Genomic DNA, 17,691 nt, shown 5'->3' on the forward strand with positions numbered 1-17,691 from the left:
TTAAAGGTATTCTCCTTAACACATTCCTTACATTTAAGTATACGTTATTATAATAAGAAAATAGGAAAATGACTTTTCATTATATAATATATGATATATGCGTATACTATAAACCAGTTAAAATAATAATACATACCATATTTGTAAGAAACGCACTAGAAACTAGAATATTGTTTCTCGCATATATATGTTACATAATATGTTACATAATTCTACACCTTTCTTATCAATGACAACAGAAGCAGGACATGTGGAATAGCTTGCATATTATACCTATTATTTGATCATATAAGGGCGGCTCCTTATTTCCCAAAACATTTTATAATATACAATTCACTAAATATGCAACCATTGATACATATATGTATTTCCTAATTTTGGAGTAGATATCATTCATTAGGTATTTTAGAGAAGGATCGATTTTTTAGTATACCTTGCATATATGTAATATGCAAGGTATACTAAGTTTAATCCCAAGTTTGTCCATTTCCTGTTGTCCATCCGTCCGTCCGTCCGTCCGTCTGTTAAAACGATAACTCAAAAACGAAAAAAGATATCAAGCTGAAATTTTTATAGCGTGCTCAGGACGTAAAAAGTGAGGTCGAGTTCGTAAATGAGCAACATGGGTCAATTGGACCAATGGAATAGGACCCATCTTGGAAACCGCTAGAGAAAGAACAAAAGTTTAAATGTAAAAAATGTTCCTTATAAAAAAATAAAGAACTTTTGTTTGAAACATTTTTTCGTAAACAACACTTTATACCCGTGAGGGTGCAAATTAGGTTATCAACATTATATAGTATACAAGTTTTATATTTTAAATTTATCTGTTACATATATTATGTATATGTTTGTTTATAGCACATAATATATCCACTGAAGAAGTGAGAGGAAAGATATTCTTATAACTTTGTGTGTAAGACTGGATATCTTTCATCAATCAACACTGTCTATGTGTTTGGACAATTAACTCAGTCAATTGTTTGTTTTCACTTGTTTTTCACAATTTCAGTTTTGTTTGTTTCAAGAACGTACGTAATAAGGACGTAAAACTAGAGAAGAGGGGGTTGCATGAAAAAAGGCGCTTGTCTGGGCGAGGTCTTTTTCAATTAATTGAAAGTAATTGAAAACGTATTTTCAATAACTTAGTATTATTTTCTTATTATACACGTTCTTGCAATTTTTATTTTGTTGTATTTCAAGACTTTCTTAAATGGATATGAAGAAAATTCTTCGAAAATCTACTTCAAATATTTCTAGTCAATAGTTTGCAAGAAAATCATATTGTATCCGGATGGAGAAACAAGTATGGGTAATTTCAGTAAATAGAGGTGGATAGGTAAGGGAAAATGGAGATCACTCATTTTCATTTTCCTATATCGTAAGAGTGTTATTAGTACTAACATGTACACAAACCCTCACCTTATGAAGAAACATAGACAATGTAAGAAAATCATCTTTGAATAATATACTACTCCAGGCACCAGGTCACTTTCCAAAGCGGCTTAAAACTGTACCAACTGTATTAATTTGAAGAAAATTTTTGAAGAAAAATCGAAAAATGATCATTTTGTCAAAATTATTCAGGCGGTATTTTGGTCTAGAAATTTAAAGAAATCGATTTGAATATTTTTAAAGGCGAGACACAGCAAATCGGTAGCAGAAATAACTTTGCAAGACTTTACGTATGGAGTAGAAAAAGGCCCAATGTATCGCGTTTTTCTTGAAAGTACATTTTTCGAGGTAGTTGAACATGACAGTTCAAGTTCTATTCGACCAATCTCTTTGAAATTTGTTGGGAATCTTCTTTATAAATCTCTCTACCGCCTGAAACTTGGATTTCCATTTTGAGTTGTTTTTTTTTTTTTTTAAATTCGAAAAGATCAAATTAAAATGGAAAATTAAAAAAAAAACTAAATTTAACCTCGAAAATCATTTCCCAAGAGTTTTCCATTTCCCAAGTCACTAATCATGAATTCGATGTGACAATCCCATTAAAATCACCCCAAGAAGTGATAGAGATATTAATTTATTAAATTCAAAATTTCACCTCGGAAATAGTCTTTGTGAGGGTTTCTGGGGTTGCTGATCACGAATATGAGTTCAGAAAGAAACTGAAAATGGATTTAACTCTATAAAAATCATCTCTTTGTCTATCGTTGAGCAATAAAGAATTGTTGTATGGCACCTAGAGTACAATTTAAGAAGAACTTCTTTGAATAATACACTTTTCATGTTTGGTTTGGTGGGATCACGTCCAAATAATAGTCACTGGGCGACATCATCTTTACTGTGTTGTGTGATGATTTATACGTTATGTTATTTCGTTGTTCTGTATTCAAGAGAATGTTAAGATATGTGTGTGTTTGTGAGTGTTTTCGAGTCAACCAAAATTTCTTGCAATACCTGACATATTTTACTACAAAACTTATAATAAATAATAGCTTATTTAAGTATATTTTACACGTATAGATAAATGTTCTCTGTACCAGATGCTACAGGAAATCTCTTAGTAGTGGCAGTAGCGTTACAACGTTAAAGTTCAGGGCAATCGGACATAATTTAAAATTTAAAAAAATATCCATCAATCATAATTTTAAAAAAATATATATGAAATAATTAATCAAAAACTTTTGTATTTATTGAATTCTGGATTTATGTTCATATCGAAAGTTCGGAGAAACTACACGATTTCTGGAGTCTTCAGATCAAAACTGAAAAGGTAACTGTAGTGACGAATTAATCCTATTTTTAAGTCTATGACTATAAATAATAATTCCAGATTTCTGAATTGCCATAAAAAATATAAAATACTTATGTAATAACAGATTTCGCACAAGTAGCGAATTAAAAAACTTTGCGCTTACGCGGTTCGTGAAATTGTACGCCTTGTAAATGCCACTGTTTACTGAAACAATCTGTAAATACATATGTTGTTCTAAATATTTATCATTCTTAATACTTAATGTATTCAGCGCGCACAATATGACTGTTTGACATTCTACACAGTGACTGAATTGATTCTATACAGAATATCCCGCGTCAGAATAATATTTATTAGAGAAAAATACTCGTGAGCAGAAGGACTTCATCGCTAAAGTAATATTTCTCGCTCATTTAATGTTTGTTTTTATTGAATACTGGAATAAAAAACAGATAAAATTAGCCTGTGTTATCAAAAAAGCCGATTTTTAGCCTAGTGACGTCATCAAAATCCAAAAATTTTAATTTTGCTCGATCACATTCAAATTATATCCGATTTTGATAAACAAAGTATGTAATTCTACTAAATTTGGGTGATACTTTTCAAATTTTTGGTCAAATTTGACTTACCTATAATATATTTTAAAATTATTGGGTCCTGGTCCTGATATTTTGCATAAAGGTGACTGTTAGTGAAAAACTAATATAAAAACTGAAAAGCTTGACCCAAAATTAGTGGGTTTCAAAAAAAATTCCATTCGGATCGGATAAAATTTGCCTGAGCTATCAAAAAATCGATTGTTTTAACCTAGTGACGTCATTAAAATCCAAAATTTTTAATTTTGCTTTATCAGGTCCAAATTATACCCGATTTTGATAAACAAAGTATGTAATCCTACTTAATTTGGGTCACACTTTTTTAATTTGAGGTCAAATTTGACCTACCTATAATATATTTTAAAATTATTGGGTCCTGGTCCCGATATTTTGCATAAAGGTGACTGTTAGTGAAAAACTAATATAAAAACTGAAAAGCTTGACCCAAAAATAGTGGGTTTCAAAAAAATTCCATTCAGATCGCATAAAATTAGCCTGTGTTATAAAAAAATCGATTTTTTTAACCCAGTGACGTCATTAAAATCCAAAATTTTAAATTTTGCTTTATCAGGTCCAAATTATACCCGATTTTTATAAGGAAAGTATGTAATCCTACTAAATTTGGGCCATACTTTTCAAATTTTTGGTCAATTTGACCTACCTATAATATATTTTAAAATTATTGGGTCCTGGTCCCGAAATTTTGCCTAAAGGTGACTGTTAGTGAAAAACTATTATAAAAAATGAAAAAGCTTGACCCAAAATTAGTGGGTTTCAAAAAAAATTCCATTCAGATCGCATAAAATTAGCCTGTGTTATAAAAAAGTCGATTTTTTTAACCTAGTGACGTCATAAAAATCCAAAATTTTTAATTTTGCTTTATCAGGTCCAAATTATACCCGATTTTGATAAACAAAGTATGTAATCCTACTAAATTTGGGCCATACTTTTCAAATTTCTGTACAAATTGAACCTTCTTGTAATATTTTTTAACATTACATGGTCTTGGTCCCGATATTTTACTCAAAGATGACTGTTATAATAAAATCTTTAATTATGGTATATATACGGAGGTTAGAAACATTAATTTTGATTAAAAAAATTAAATAATTTTCATTTATTTTGATTTGATGAGCTAAAATTAAATTGTCAGGTGTTATAAAAACACAAATAAAAAGCTCTGACGTCAAATTGTATGATATATTAAAGTTTTCATGTTCAACTTTTCACATAAATGTCAACTTTGAATATGGTTTAACTTTACAGAAATTATTATAGATACTTTCATTTTTTTTACGGCGTATTTTCTACATTATTGCAAACTCTAGTCAAGTATTTTTTTTAAGATTTTTTTTTCCTGAAAATTTTTATTATATTTGAAGAAACAGTTTTTGAATTTTATTCATTTTTGAAATTTTTAATAGATTTGAAAATATATTTTTCCACATTTGGTTACAGAGCGTGCCAAAAAAATATACATACTTTGTATATTAATTGTAATATTAGTTTAAAAAAGACATACTTCTGATTTAGTAGTCAACCCAATATGTGCGTACATTACCTTCATTTGGCTTGATCAAGATATTTCTTATGACATAACATAAAATTTCCTTGTTCTTATTTTAAATTATCTCTATTATCTTTAACTTCTTCTGATAACTCATAACTCAATTTTTTTGATTGAAAAACATAAACTTCGGAGCAAAAATATAAATTGGCCGATTAAAATTATTTTCAAAATATTCTCAAAATTCATGGCAAGCTGAATCGATTAAAAAAGTTTTAGTTTCCAAGGTAACATATCGTCAGATTTCGGGGTCGTTTTAAATCGTTAGACATTTTTTGTTTTTACCTCCCAACCAGCAAACAAATTACCAAAACTAATTCATGTCGTTATAAAAGATTTTGACTGCAGTTAAATTTTCATCTTCCAAATCGGTAAATAGTGAAATTGGCAATATTTTGATGCACATAACACACCTGGTTTATGAAGAAGATTTTCAAGTCATATAGTTATGACACCCTGGTGACTACTTTCAAAACTACCTAATCTGTGTACGTTGAACAACTGTATAAGAGTGTAAGAAATGCAGGAGCATTTCCACCCCATCGCATCGTATACACTTAACCTCCCATTCCAAATGATATTGTGACATTGTCACTTCGGGTACTTTATTCACATCTTATGCGATATGTGGAACAAGCAACGAGGGAAGCAGTTCGAAAATAGTTACCGGAATGAATATGTGACACATTTACGAGTTACTGTGTTGATTCACATATTGCATAGGTTAAAAAAATATACAACTGTCTTTACTCGTGTTCGAATTTTCTACGGTTTTTTTTTTTTAAATCGTGACAAAATCAATTCTTCGTATTGAGTCGATTTTCTAGGTACAATTAACTCGTATTAAACTGCACGTATTGTCTCTGTGCAAAGTTGAATAATTCTAATAGATCCGTGTATGAGATTTTATGTGGGTCCGTAGAGGGGGAGACTACCCATTATCGCATTACTTAAAGTATGAGCACCAAATTGTATTGTAAAAAAGTTTTGGTTTATTACACGGTACATACATATAAACCAAATACATGCTTTGTACTCAAATAATGTGTTTTTTTTTAGGTTTACAATACCACACAACTACAAAAATATATAATATATTGTGTGCAAGTGATGCTTATAAATTTGATAATATAGATATCACTCTTCAATCATTAATAAACTTACTATAGTCGTCTTTGTTCATAAAAAAATTGGATCTTCAATGAACTCATAATAAAATTAAAATTTTGTTTTGATATCATCGACAATCTTATATTTTGATGGTCTTATTTTAAACTACAAGATTGTCTAAATATTTTAGATAGTTTTTTATCACACTCTCTAGATTTTTTGATAACGAAATATCCAATTGAAAAGGATAACCAATATGATTCATCATTTTTTCAGCCAACTTTGAACGATAAAAAAATTAATAAAAAGCCCGATGACCTAGATATTTTTGGTGATTTTTATAAACTTTGTTAATCAAAAAATGTTTTCATAAAGTTTTATTGAAATCCCTAGAATTACCCAATCCTTGCAGTTCTCCAAGAAAAATAAAACGATTAATTTTTATTCTATTGTTAACGATTCAAGACCCGTTAATATTTTCGCCGAATTTAATAAATAGAAACGTAACTAATATTTCGCTAATTGCATACATAAATACTTCCAGAACCTTGTACATTGTAGTCTTTCGTACGCTTAACAAAATTTTATTTATTTGCTCGAAGTAGATTGTTTAAGAATGTTTCTTACTTCTTAATATAATTCTTGTATTGTGTTATTATTACATTTTCACTGATGTATTTTCTTGAAGTAGATAGGGTGAGGTACGGTGGGGAAGGGGTGGTTGTAAGTGTAGTAGTAGTGTATGTCTTGGTTGGGTAATAATATATAGATTATTGTAGGGGCGATGGAATGAGGGTTGTAATATGATGGGGTTAGATTTTAAAGGTAATGTTTTACCTCGTTGTATGCTTTAAAATTAAACTTTATACAACTGTATCAGACGCGGATTCAGAATTTTTTCGAAGTGAGGACGGAGGGGTACAAAATGAACTTTATATGCTTTTTTGAAGAAATTAATCGAAAATTTCCTCAAAAAAATTTTGTTTCTAAATTGGTTGAAACTTGGTAAGTAAGGTATACCTGTATATGAACCCAAAAAATTCAAAACCCGAATAATTATGCCATGCTTTTAATGGGATCGAGTGAGCACGGGTCTCCAGGATTTTGAAATACGTTAAACCTATGATTTCGTCCAATTTCTGATCCACGATTTGGCCATGCCTCTAATGGGGCCGAGCTTTGATTTTAGAATATATTATCGCAGATGATTTGTTACGTAATCGATTTATGAGTATATCTCGAAATACTTAAATAGTCGTCAATTGAGCGGGATTTATATATTTTTTGGGTTTTAAGTATCCTAAATAACCCAGAGTATACAATTTTGAGGAACCGATTTTAAAGGAAGGGAGAAAGAGATCTTATTTATATGTTTTTTCGATCAAAATTACTTCGAAAATCGAAAATGTCATGAAAATTTGGTTTGGAAATTGGTTGAAAATTTGAGAGATATCTTTTGAAAAATTTATAAAATCTTAAACATTTTTTAAGATATTTTTTTTATCCTGTAGACTGACCTCTGACTTTAATAAGTATTATGGCTTAGGACGGCATTTAAAAGGATACTATTACCCCGTTTATCTGTGAGTGGATCCGCACTTGACTGTATATGGTACTCCGTTCGAGGTTTGAGACTTGCCTCATTAAATATGTACTAGTATGCAGTTACAAGTTATAGAACTCGTAACGCAATCTCACATATAGGTTATGTTATTATATCCAGTTAAATGTATGTCGTTTGTCTATTTATTAGTAAGATGTAATTACATTTAACAACGAGGGAGCCGACTGCCGAGTCTTCATCCAACAAATTTATGTATACAATATTGAGACGTTTTCTTGTTTTTCCAATAAAATATTTTACTTTGTAAATTTTCTCATTCTTAAATCTTTTCGCCCTGGTAGCTCAATTGGTTAAGGTGTTAAGGGTAGCGGGTTCGATTCCCGCCGTCGAAACAAAATTAATATAATTAATATTTGTGATGGGGTGGTGTACAGCATGGTATATGCATGAAGGAGGTGCACTCAGCCTCTGAAATTGAGGAGCTGATAAATGAAATTATCAGCGGAAAGGTGGTAAAACACATTATGGTATCACTATAAGGTTCTCTATAGCCTAAGTGTGTCCTTCGTGGGCAGCCAATATAACCTAACCTAACCTAACCTAACCTAACCTAAATCTTTTAACAGCTACATGGAATCACTGATCTGTAATAAACACTGGATAATGAATGATTATCCTCTACTTTTAGAATTAGCCAATGTTTCGCGAAGGGAAGGCAGTCAAGTATGCGCACAAATGTAGGAAAAAGTGGTCTATAATGATCCCCCTAAAGAGAACGTCGTAATATTTTTGGATTCTTTATTCAAATGTTACAATATTAGCATGTCAATTTCTACCTATTATAATTTTACACACAAAATAGAGATCATTTTAGTTTTATAAAGGGGATCATTTTACCCGCAACGACATATTTGAAAATCGCCATAAAAGCTGATCTAAAATTGATTATACGCCTATCAAAATATGCGTAAAACCACAAAAGCTAAGAGTAAAACCACCAGCCAAAGTAAGAACTTTTTTGGAGAGAAAATGGTTTTATTTCAAAAGGGGCATATCGATTGTATTATATTTAATAAAATACTCTTAAAATGACCTAGTAACATATATCAGATTTAAAATATGATAAAAAATTGTATGGGGTAGAAATATAGAAGCAACCTCACTTACGCATTTAACAGAATTATAAAACTTCACTTCAAAAATATGATAAAGGGAACTGTTTAAATAATTCTATACAGTTTTTAGTCATATTTCTACGAAAATATAAACTTATGCCTTGTGTCGAAAGTCAACGGGGAGGGGTATATTTTTGTCCCCACTTTTCATTCATTCCAAGTGAAATTATCAAAAACTTCCAAAATATGTCGTTTTTTGAAATTCTTCCATAAGAGCCAATGTATTTTATATCGATTTTCAATGACTTTTTTCTTAAAAATTTACATGGATATCTAAGGTGAAATTTTAACCACATATTCTTTGAATTAAAAAAATTTGAGCCTTTAAATCAAACATTGTTGTCATGCTCATACATCCTTAAATAACTGTACGTTTCAAAACCTAATCAAATTTAATCTAAGATAGTGTGTATTTATTTATAAAAAAAATTAATTTTGTTTAATAATAAACAAAATAATTACAATTCCTGTCTTGTGTATATATTATAATTTATAAAAGACAAATCCTAATTATCCTTGCAAACACACAAAATAATTATTTATTTGTAAACAAAATAGCTTTTGCAAACTAATATCCGGTGCAACAGCAACTTTAATATCCCTTTTATAATTAAAAACATGAGTCTTTATTATCCCATGTTGATGTTAATGTTTGTATACCATAGTTTTATTACTTTTTATATTACATTTCTAAAGTTTTTTTTACATCTTGTACTTTTTTCGTGTATTTTACTTTGAATTTGCATACACAGTAGTGTACTCTATTGGATTATTTATGAACTAATGGTAAGTAGTGTAGATAAAAACCATAAAAGAAACGAATTTACACGAATTCCGATGAATCAAGAGCAAGCCAATATTATTATTCTATGGATCAAGTTCATTCGAGATATTCTAAGAAATCAAGCAAATCAGTTTACTCTATCTGTTGATAGACTAAAGAACTATACTATTCTAGATACAAACCTTTAAGCGAACTCTACAAGCTACGATGTGTTGCCAGAAGATTACATTTCTTATTTTCTCGTTATCAAAAAAAGTTTGCAGCAATTTCATAAAACTTAAAATATAAAACTTGGGTAAATTTCACAACTGGGCGAGTCATTTCTCTGATATAACTCTTCAAACTTAATTACTCTTAAAAAAAAATCTGAAATTACAGACAATATTTGACTTATTTAGATTGCTCGACGTTAATTAAATTTATTCTCACTTTTTTTTAATTTTTCATAGACGTTTGGAAAGTCTTTAAAGCTTTTTGAAAAGGTAAACCAAGTTTTTGAGCTTATATGAAGGTTTTTCCCCTGAGATCCCTGGATAGGCCAATTGGTCGGGGTTTTGAAGACCTAGGCGAATATTTGGCAAATGAAAAATTTTGTCAGTGTTTTTCTAGAGAAGTATTTTCATCAGAAAATATTTTAGATAAAGCTTTTTGAAAAGACAAACCATGTTTTTGAGCTTATATGAAGATTTTGCCACTGAGGCCCCTGGCTAGGCCAATTGGTCAGGGTTTTGAAGACCTAGGCGAATATTTGGCAAATGAAAAATTTTGTCAGTGTTTTTCTAGAGAAGTATTTTCATCAGAAAATATTTTAGATAAAGCTTTTTGAAAAGGCAAAACAAGTTTTTGAGCTTATATGAAAGTTTCGCCACTGAGACCCCTAGAATGATTAAGCCAATTGGCCAGGGTTGTCAAGACCTAGGCGGAAATTCGGCAAATGAAAAACTTGCGGAAAAAGAAAACTTCTAAAGACGTATTATTTAATTTAAATTAAAAGAGATATAATTTATGAATTTATTGATAATTACAATTTTTTATAAAATGAATAAAATAACAATTAAATACCTATTAAAAACGTTTTTATTGTCAGCATCGGCAATTTATTTTCTAATTAAGATAAGATAAAACTCAACTTATTTAGAAATTTGAGTCTCAACTTAATTAAATTAAATATATTATACTGACGCTGGCAATGAAGACATACCCTAAATATTAAAAATATAATACGATGTAAGATCTAATCTTCAAACTCTTCGCTGTCATCCTCGAAATCCGTTGTTGATTGGAAGTACGATAAGAATGAATCATCTTCATTGAATCCCTGTCAAAACAATCATTTATATATAATTAGGTACAGCATGTTTAAGGGTAATTAATGATAAGAGACAATAAACTTACATAATCAATAGATAATGCCGTTGGATACTCGCATGGTAAACATTCCATGTAAGATGTACCATCACTGTTTGCCGTACATTCACATGTTTGACAACTATTTGGAATTGCTGATTGTGCAACACGTTTTGCAAATACTGTTGCGAATTTTTTAATTGCTCCACGTTTATCATTCTGTAATTTTGTTGCAGTAAATACTGACCCTGTTCACATAAAATAAAAACTTTGTTATTTTCGCAAAAAAATAAAAATAAATCGTCGGAAAATCAGCAGGTCCAGCCCTCAAGAAAAGGTGATGGGCACGGCACAGCTCCCCAAAATCGGCCAAATGCGAATCGTTATATTAACTCGCTCATGATCGATAGAGTAAATTGTGTGCGGTTGTAAAATTATTCACGTTTGTAGCAGAATCAAGTTTACGGAAAAATGTTTCGAACACAACATGTTGATTTTCTTGAGAGATGGGAGGGGGGCGGTGATAGCAACGGTAGACAAATGGCAGTAAGCTTTAATTTCTACCCAATAATAAAATTTAATTTTCTCTGACTTTACAGTGTGTGCCAAAAAACATATACTTATTTTAACTCTAGAAAATTTAACCATTTAGCGAAAGTGTTCAAATTCTGGCTATTGTGGTCCAGGCATAGTTGATAATTGGTATTTCGGCAAATTTTTTTCTCAACGACTCCTTTCAACTCGTCAAACAGGTTCTCTAGAAGATTGGTGAAAACTTTCAGTGAATTTTTTTTCCCTTGTGCAACCAGTGGACAATCATGGTATTTCGGAACGGCCCTTCCGAAATCGTATCTCACATCTCTCACAAGTGAGTACTCGATAATCCTAGAAGTGCTCGATAATCCTTACTAGAGTGTCGATAATCCGAACTCAATACTACCAGGGGGTTCAGATTACTGGGATTGTAAAGAAAATAGCGTGTATACAAGTGTGAGTATAATTAATTGTGTTCTCGCAGGGGGGGGGGGGGCAAACCTTTAAAAACCAATAAACTACAAAAAAAAAAATGCGTACTTACCATTTGTTTCCAATGCTAAAGGTGTACAGAATCCTAAATCTGCTTTAGGTAATTTCACTTGTCGGCGTAAACCTGCGTCTCCCTTCAACTCTTTGACATCTTTCTTCGTATACGCTGTATTACTATCAATTCCTATAACGAAGAAATCAATTTGACAAAGTTTCGAAATTTCGAAGCATAAAATTTTGGCTATCATAATATTTACCGTAGAATATTTTGTTGATACGTGATTTCGGGAAAACAAAATCATTGTTCATTAGAATATGTAAAGTGATATCATTTTCTCGTAATAATTGATGTAAGACTGGGTAATCGAGCTGTGAAAAACAAAAAATAAATAAGGTAAAACAGTATGAAAAATTCCTTTTTAACAATCAAATCATATTTTCATCGATTTTGGTGTAATTTTTTGAGACATTCTAAGTTCTGTGCAATAAATTCATTTTTTTTTTTTTTTTTGGATGGGGGAGGAGTGCCAGAAAATTGACCTTCAAAGACACTTCCTTGGCGCAAAGTCAACTCAATTCATTTAAGATGCGCTGAGGAGGTGTGCAAAGCCTTAAACAGGTCCGTGCTTATGGGCCCCTAATTGAGAAAAACCCTAAGAAGGGGGGAGTACATCCCCATTAAAACTTCAAAATCGTAATCAGTGACCCCAAAAACCCCTGAGTATACTTTTTTTATCCATTTTGTTGAATATTTACAGAATATTGAAATTTTGGATCAGCGAGGTAAATTACCCCAAGAGGGGGAGATTATATCGAAAATCTGATTTCGGAATAGTGATAAATGGATTCTAATGATTAGCCTTATTGGGCCCATAGCAAAAACCAAAACTTTCTAGCGGCAAAAAGTTAGATGTGGATTCAGATACATAGTAGACCTTCTTGCTTAAAAAAAAACTGGCTCGATAAGGTTGAGGTACAAAAAAATTCTCTATAAAATGCTAAAATGACACGACTACTATATTTTCGAAGAAATTGAAAATGAGTAAAAAAAAACTAGCAAACTTACTTTCATATTATCTGCTTGACAATCTGTACACGGTAACAAAATCATTGTTTTCGAAACACCAGGTCGGAATATCAACTCTTTGGCAAAACTAATTGCATGGAATATATCCGAACTTCCATTACCGGTTGGTATGTTCTCGAAGTAATGTGGTATCACTTGCGGTGTTGTAAATATTTGATTGTTGACAATGATACTTCGTGGCTCACTATAAATTCCAGGACCACCGAACACAACTAAAGCGTATCGATTATTTGCTAATTTCAAATCGGTCAACTCTTTTTGGATTAACGATACAACTTGATTGATGTTCCGTTTTGTTGAAATATTTGCATTGCATTCTTTTGCCTCCACAATGAAAACAATATCAGCTGATTTTGGTACACTTTCAGCATCTAAGTTCAAAAATTGACCTTCGGGAACTTCTGTACCATTTATTAATTGACATCTAAAAGAAAATTAAATTTTTTTCTGGATTAGCTTTCATTAATGGGGTTTTATTGTAATTTCGCTCATCTGAATAATTCAGTCCTCTTAGAGAATGGCTACAAAAAACAACATTGAAAATTACCCAAAAATTCCAAACCCCCTGGAAAGTTGTCGGTAAAATGCAATATAGACCTGAGGGTTCCGGTAAAATGGGTCATTGCAAACAATTACGAAACCAGGTGGCATAACTAATTCGAATATTTTCTTTGGTATTGCCGGAAATCCTATTTGCAAAACTAAAAATTGGAAGAGATTTTCAGGGAAATCTCGGGAACTACTCATCTATTCGTCAAATGAACTGGATACGTTTTTTTTAAAAACAACATGACTGTTAAATTTGTTTCCCCAAAGTATCAAAAGATTTTTTGAAAGTTCAAAATCAAAATCTGTCTCGTTTTCACGTTACAGAATTCCTCAATTTTTTTTTTTTTTTTTTGGAACAGCTTTCATTAATGCTCCTAATGTTGCTCCTTTAAAAATAAATGAAACCTCGTTTCAAAGGGCCGCAAAATCGTTGCGGCTATAACAGGACACTGGCTAAACGGAAAGCAAGATGAACAACTGGACCTACCATTGCATCATGATGATTTCAGGAGCTGTCACAATAGGAAGAAATAGGAAGCGATGTTTCGTCTCCTCTTTCCACTTCTGGCAAAGAGAAGACTGGTACTTTTTGATTTGCCATTCATTGGCGTTCTCTCGGTACGTAAATCTATCGACTATCAAAACTTTCTTGGTGTTCTTACCTAGCTCCAAATGATTCAAAGAGAAGGAGCTTCTTAAAGAGGGTTTCTAAATGGGCAGGCGTTGCAACTTAAATGATTACTTACTGTACACAAACATCTGGTATTCTAAGCGGAGTATTTTCCAATTTACAAGCCTCCATATAAGCGACAGCCGCGGTACATGATGTCCGGTTATCCCCATTTGGATAATTCATACACAAATTATAGTACGGTAACGCATTCACAATTGGGAAACACGTGTTCAATGGTGAAACTTTACTCCTGAAAAACGCCTCACAAAGTTCTGTTAAATTCTCATTTAATGGTTCCGTAGCAATTTTCGCTTGATTATTTGTTGAACGGCATTTTTTCGGTTGTAATGACCAACTTTGAGCGAATCGTCCAATATTATTGTTGATTCGTTTCGTTGATGCTAAGTGATCGTCGCGCGGTTCGTTGTTCATGGTACCCCAAAGACCTGCTGTCTTACCAAAATACCAACCGGATACATGGAATTTACATATATCGAATTTTAAGTTACATTTTAATGTGAAGCCCTTTAAGCTTTCGATCATTATCGTGTCTGCTTCGCGATAAATATATGCTTTGTCTAATTGTAAAGGTAATTTTGTGTTGACACCTTTCTTCAATAATTTAACGTTCTGAAATGAAAAAATTAAAATCAACTCAAGTTTGTGCAAATTTTATGGCTATTTTTGCTTCGGTTTACGACTCAAAAACAGAAAAATCCACTTTCTTAACTATTAGACATATTTTTTTGAGAAATAGGGTATTATCGTTGTCCCTTAGACAAACGGACAAAACTCCGAAAAATACTGTACTAAAATTACTTTTGGAGCAATTGGGGGAAAATTCAGAATACTTACATCTGCAAATAAGTCGACCTCAATCAATACATCATCAATCAAAAGATCAATTTTATGCTTAACAATTTTATCCTTAACGATATAATTAATGATCATCGAAAAGTTACTATCCATAAAATCGTTTGCCAACAAATATGAACAGGATCCACTAAAATCATAATGTTGCCCATCAAATGTTACAAAATGTTGTGGTCCAACAACCATTGCATAACCTTAAAAACAAAACCAATTCGTGAGTAAATTTCAATTACGGCTAAACCCAAAACGTAATATTTGACTGTACTTACTATCAAACGGTGGTACCCAAGTATGTGGTTCCGTGTACGGTTTATATTGATAGTATAACATCCAGAAACTCTTATTGGACATAACTAAATAATTTTGGGCATCGTTTATAGCACGAATTTCTGGTATTTCCATAAATTTGGGTGTTTCATTAAATGCATGCCATGACATTGGTAATTTTTGTTCTAATTCCATAATACCAGTTTCTGGATTGAATATAAACTTCGTTTTTGCTTCACGATATCTAAAATTCAAAGGAACAAGTGAAAATAACTAATTGGCTGAGTTAATTATTGAAATACCCTGTACTTAGTACAGGGACTAAACTTAGTATACCTTGCATATTACATATATGCATGGTATAAAAATCAGGTTGTTGATTAAAGCCACGGGTACAGTAACTTACGGACGGGTCGAGCTAGTATATTATAATACCACTAGTGATAGTCGAACACTGTCAATTCTGTGATCAGTGTAACTCAGTCAACGGTTAATTAATTGTGTTTGAATTAAAATTATAAGAGCCCCAGTGCGACCATGATGATGGCCAGCTTAGGGGCTCTATCCAAAAATTTATGTGGATAAAACCACACCTTTCGTTTCAAGTGAAATTTGTGATATAGTTGTATATGATTAAATGTATGTATTTATTACAAGAGTTTCAACATACTTCTAGCGAGAGGTTGTGTCTATATCACAGTTTATATTTGTTTTTAACTAAAACTAAATACTCAAACACTAAATTAATTTCGCTAATTTATTTTAAACATCAATGGCCACAATTAAACATATTATTTAATTACCATCGTTTAATATATTTTGATAAAAAAATCAAAATAATATTTTCTCATAATAGTATTGATAAGTGATGTGATTGCATAGCTTTAAAAAAATGGCTACGTATTGTATGAAAGTAAACTTTTGACAGTTTGTTTAGATTTATTTTTAAATAAATTTATGTTTAATTTAAATGAAATTTTTAATTGATTCCGATCAAATCTAGATTAGAAGAATTTTAGAAATGCTGAGAAAATTATTGAAGCTTGATTTTTTTTATAATGTGGTAAAAATAATGAAAATAGTGATGTGATCTTTTTTTTTATAACCTTGTCAAATTTTATCTGAGCTGAATAAAAATTTTACGTGAAACTTAATTAATTTTTTTTTGTGTTTTATTATGGCTACTCTTCATTCATTTTACTTTCAGGGCGATGAAAATTTCAGAAGATCGTATGAGAATTTTTTCTAATTTTCACGAAAAATATAAAAGTTATCTAAAATAATTTTTAAAATTTTGGTATCCTTCTAAACTTTAAATAAAATTTAGGAAAAAAATTATTCCAAAACTCGAAAGTACAAGTTTTTAAATTAGTTATTGTAGTATTTATTAAATTCGATGATTTTTCGTAGAAATACAGCTGTTTGAAATTGTGGAAAAATTTTTTGTTAGAAAAATGTTTTTTTAATACTTTATTGGGTACATGACTAAGAAACCTGGATATATTGGTCTAGGATTCTGAACAGATTTTCCTCAAGACGTCCTAAGAATAATCAAACAAATTTATGGATCTTTATTAGCTAAATTTTGGACAGAATGATAAATTTAAAACTTACCTATTTTCTTGATCCAAAGCAGTTTGTGTAATTTCCGTGATTTTCATATGTAAAACAGTGATAACTTTCTGAACCAGATCTCCAATTTTCATGTACTCGTAGAACCAGACCAACTTATCATACATTTCATCATATTTCGTAATTAAAAATTGCAACGATGGTAATTTCTTTAATTCTTGTAATTCCGTAACGATTTCATTGAAAACTTTCGATAATTCTTTACCAAACGGTATCATTGAGAAATATTTATCTTTGATAAATTGCCAGACAATTTTCGAATATTTTCGTATATTCGATATGACACTGTTATGGATCATATCTTTATAAAATCGATCAATATCTTGCGTAAAGTTTGCGAAATGCATAAAATATGGTGATTCTTCAATTTCATGTTTACGTTTGTACAGGAAATCTGAAAAATTTTTTATACATGGTGAATCATTACATACGCATACGGGTCCTTTGAACCTAAATTGAAAAGTCCTTTCTTTTCAATTTAGCATTTAGCAAATAAAATTGAAGTGATTCTATCCAGGCCGGGGACACTGTAAAAAGCCTACAACTTCTCTACCGGGATTACTTCCAGAATCGATAAGCCCTAAGTTTCAAACCCAAAAATTAAATATCCGATTCCCTGTAGGCTTCTACAGATGTAAAAGCTTGACGCGTTCAATTTCCATTATCCCGATTTCAGATAGATCTCTGGCCTTGACTATCTGTAAAGATAGTATTTGTCAGGAATGAAAAATCATGTA

General features: G+C 31.1%; 1 protein-coding gene across 1 annotated transcript in view; it reads right to left on the reverse strand.

The window, feature by feature from the left end:
• Positions 1-10,585: 10,585 nt before the first annotated feature.
• LOC123302576 overlaps positions 10,586-17,691 on the reverse strand; it is a 38,515-nt gene continuing 31,409 nt past the window's right edge. Inside the window, exons 35-43 of the mRNA XM_044885553.1 lie at positions 16,937-17,348; positions 15,325-15,566; positions 15,038-15,249; positions 14,256-14,812; positions 12,940-13,384; positions 12,131-12,242; positions 11,926-12,057; positions 10,896-11,095; positions 10,586-10,818 (exon numbers count right to left, since the gene is read on the reverse strand). Coding sequence (XP_044741488.1) covers positions 10,735-10,818; positions 10,896-11,095; positions 11,926-12,057; positions 12,131-12,242; positions 12,940-13,384; positions 14,256-14,812; positions 15,038-15,249; positions 15,325-15,566; positions 16,937-17,348 — 2,396 coding nt within the window. The 3' untranslated portion in view covers positions 10,586-10,734. The remainder of the gene's footprint in view (positions 10,819-10,895; positions 11,096-11,925; positions 12,058-12,130; positions 12,243-12,939; positions 13,385-14,255; positions 14,813-15,037; positions 15,250-15,324; positions 15,567-16,936; positions 17,349-17,691) is intronic.

This window comes from Chrysoperla carnea, chromosome X (assembly GCF_905475395.1).
Source record: "Chrysoperla carnea chromosome X, inChrCarn1.1, whole genome shotgun sequence".
In the NCBI taxonomy this organism is placed as follows: domain Eukaryota; kingdom Metazoa; phylum Arthropoda; class Insecta; order Neuroptera; family Chrysopidae; genus Chrysoperla; species Chrysoperla carnea.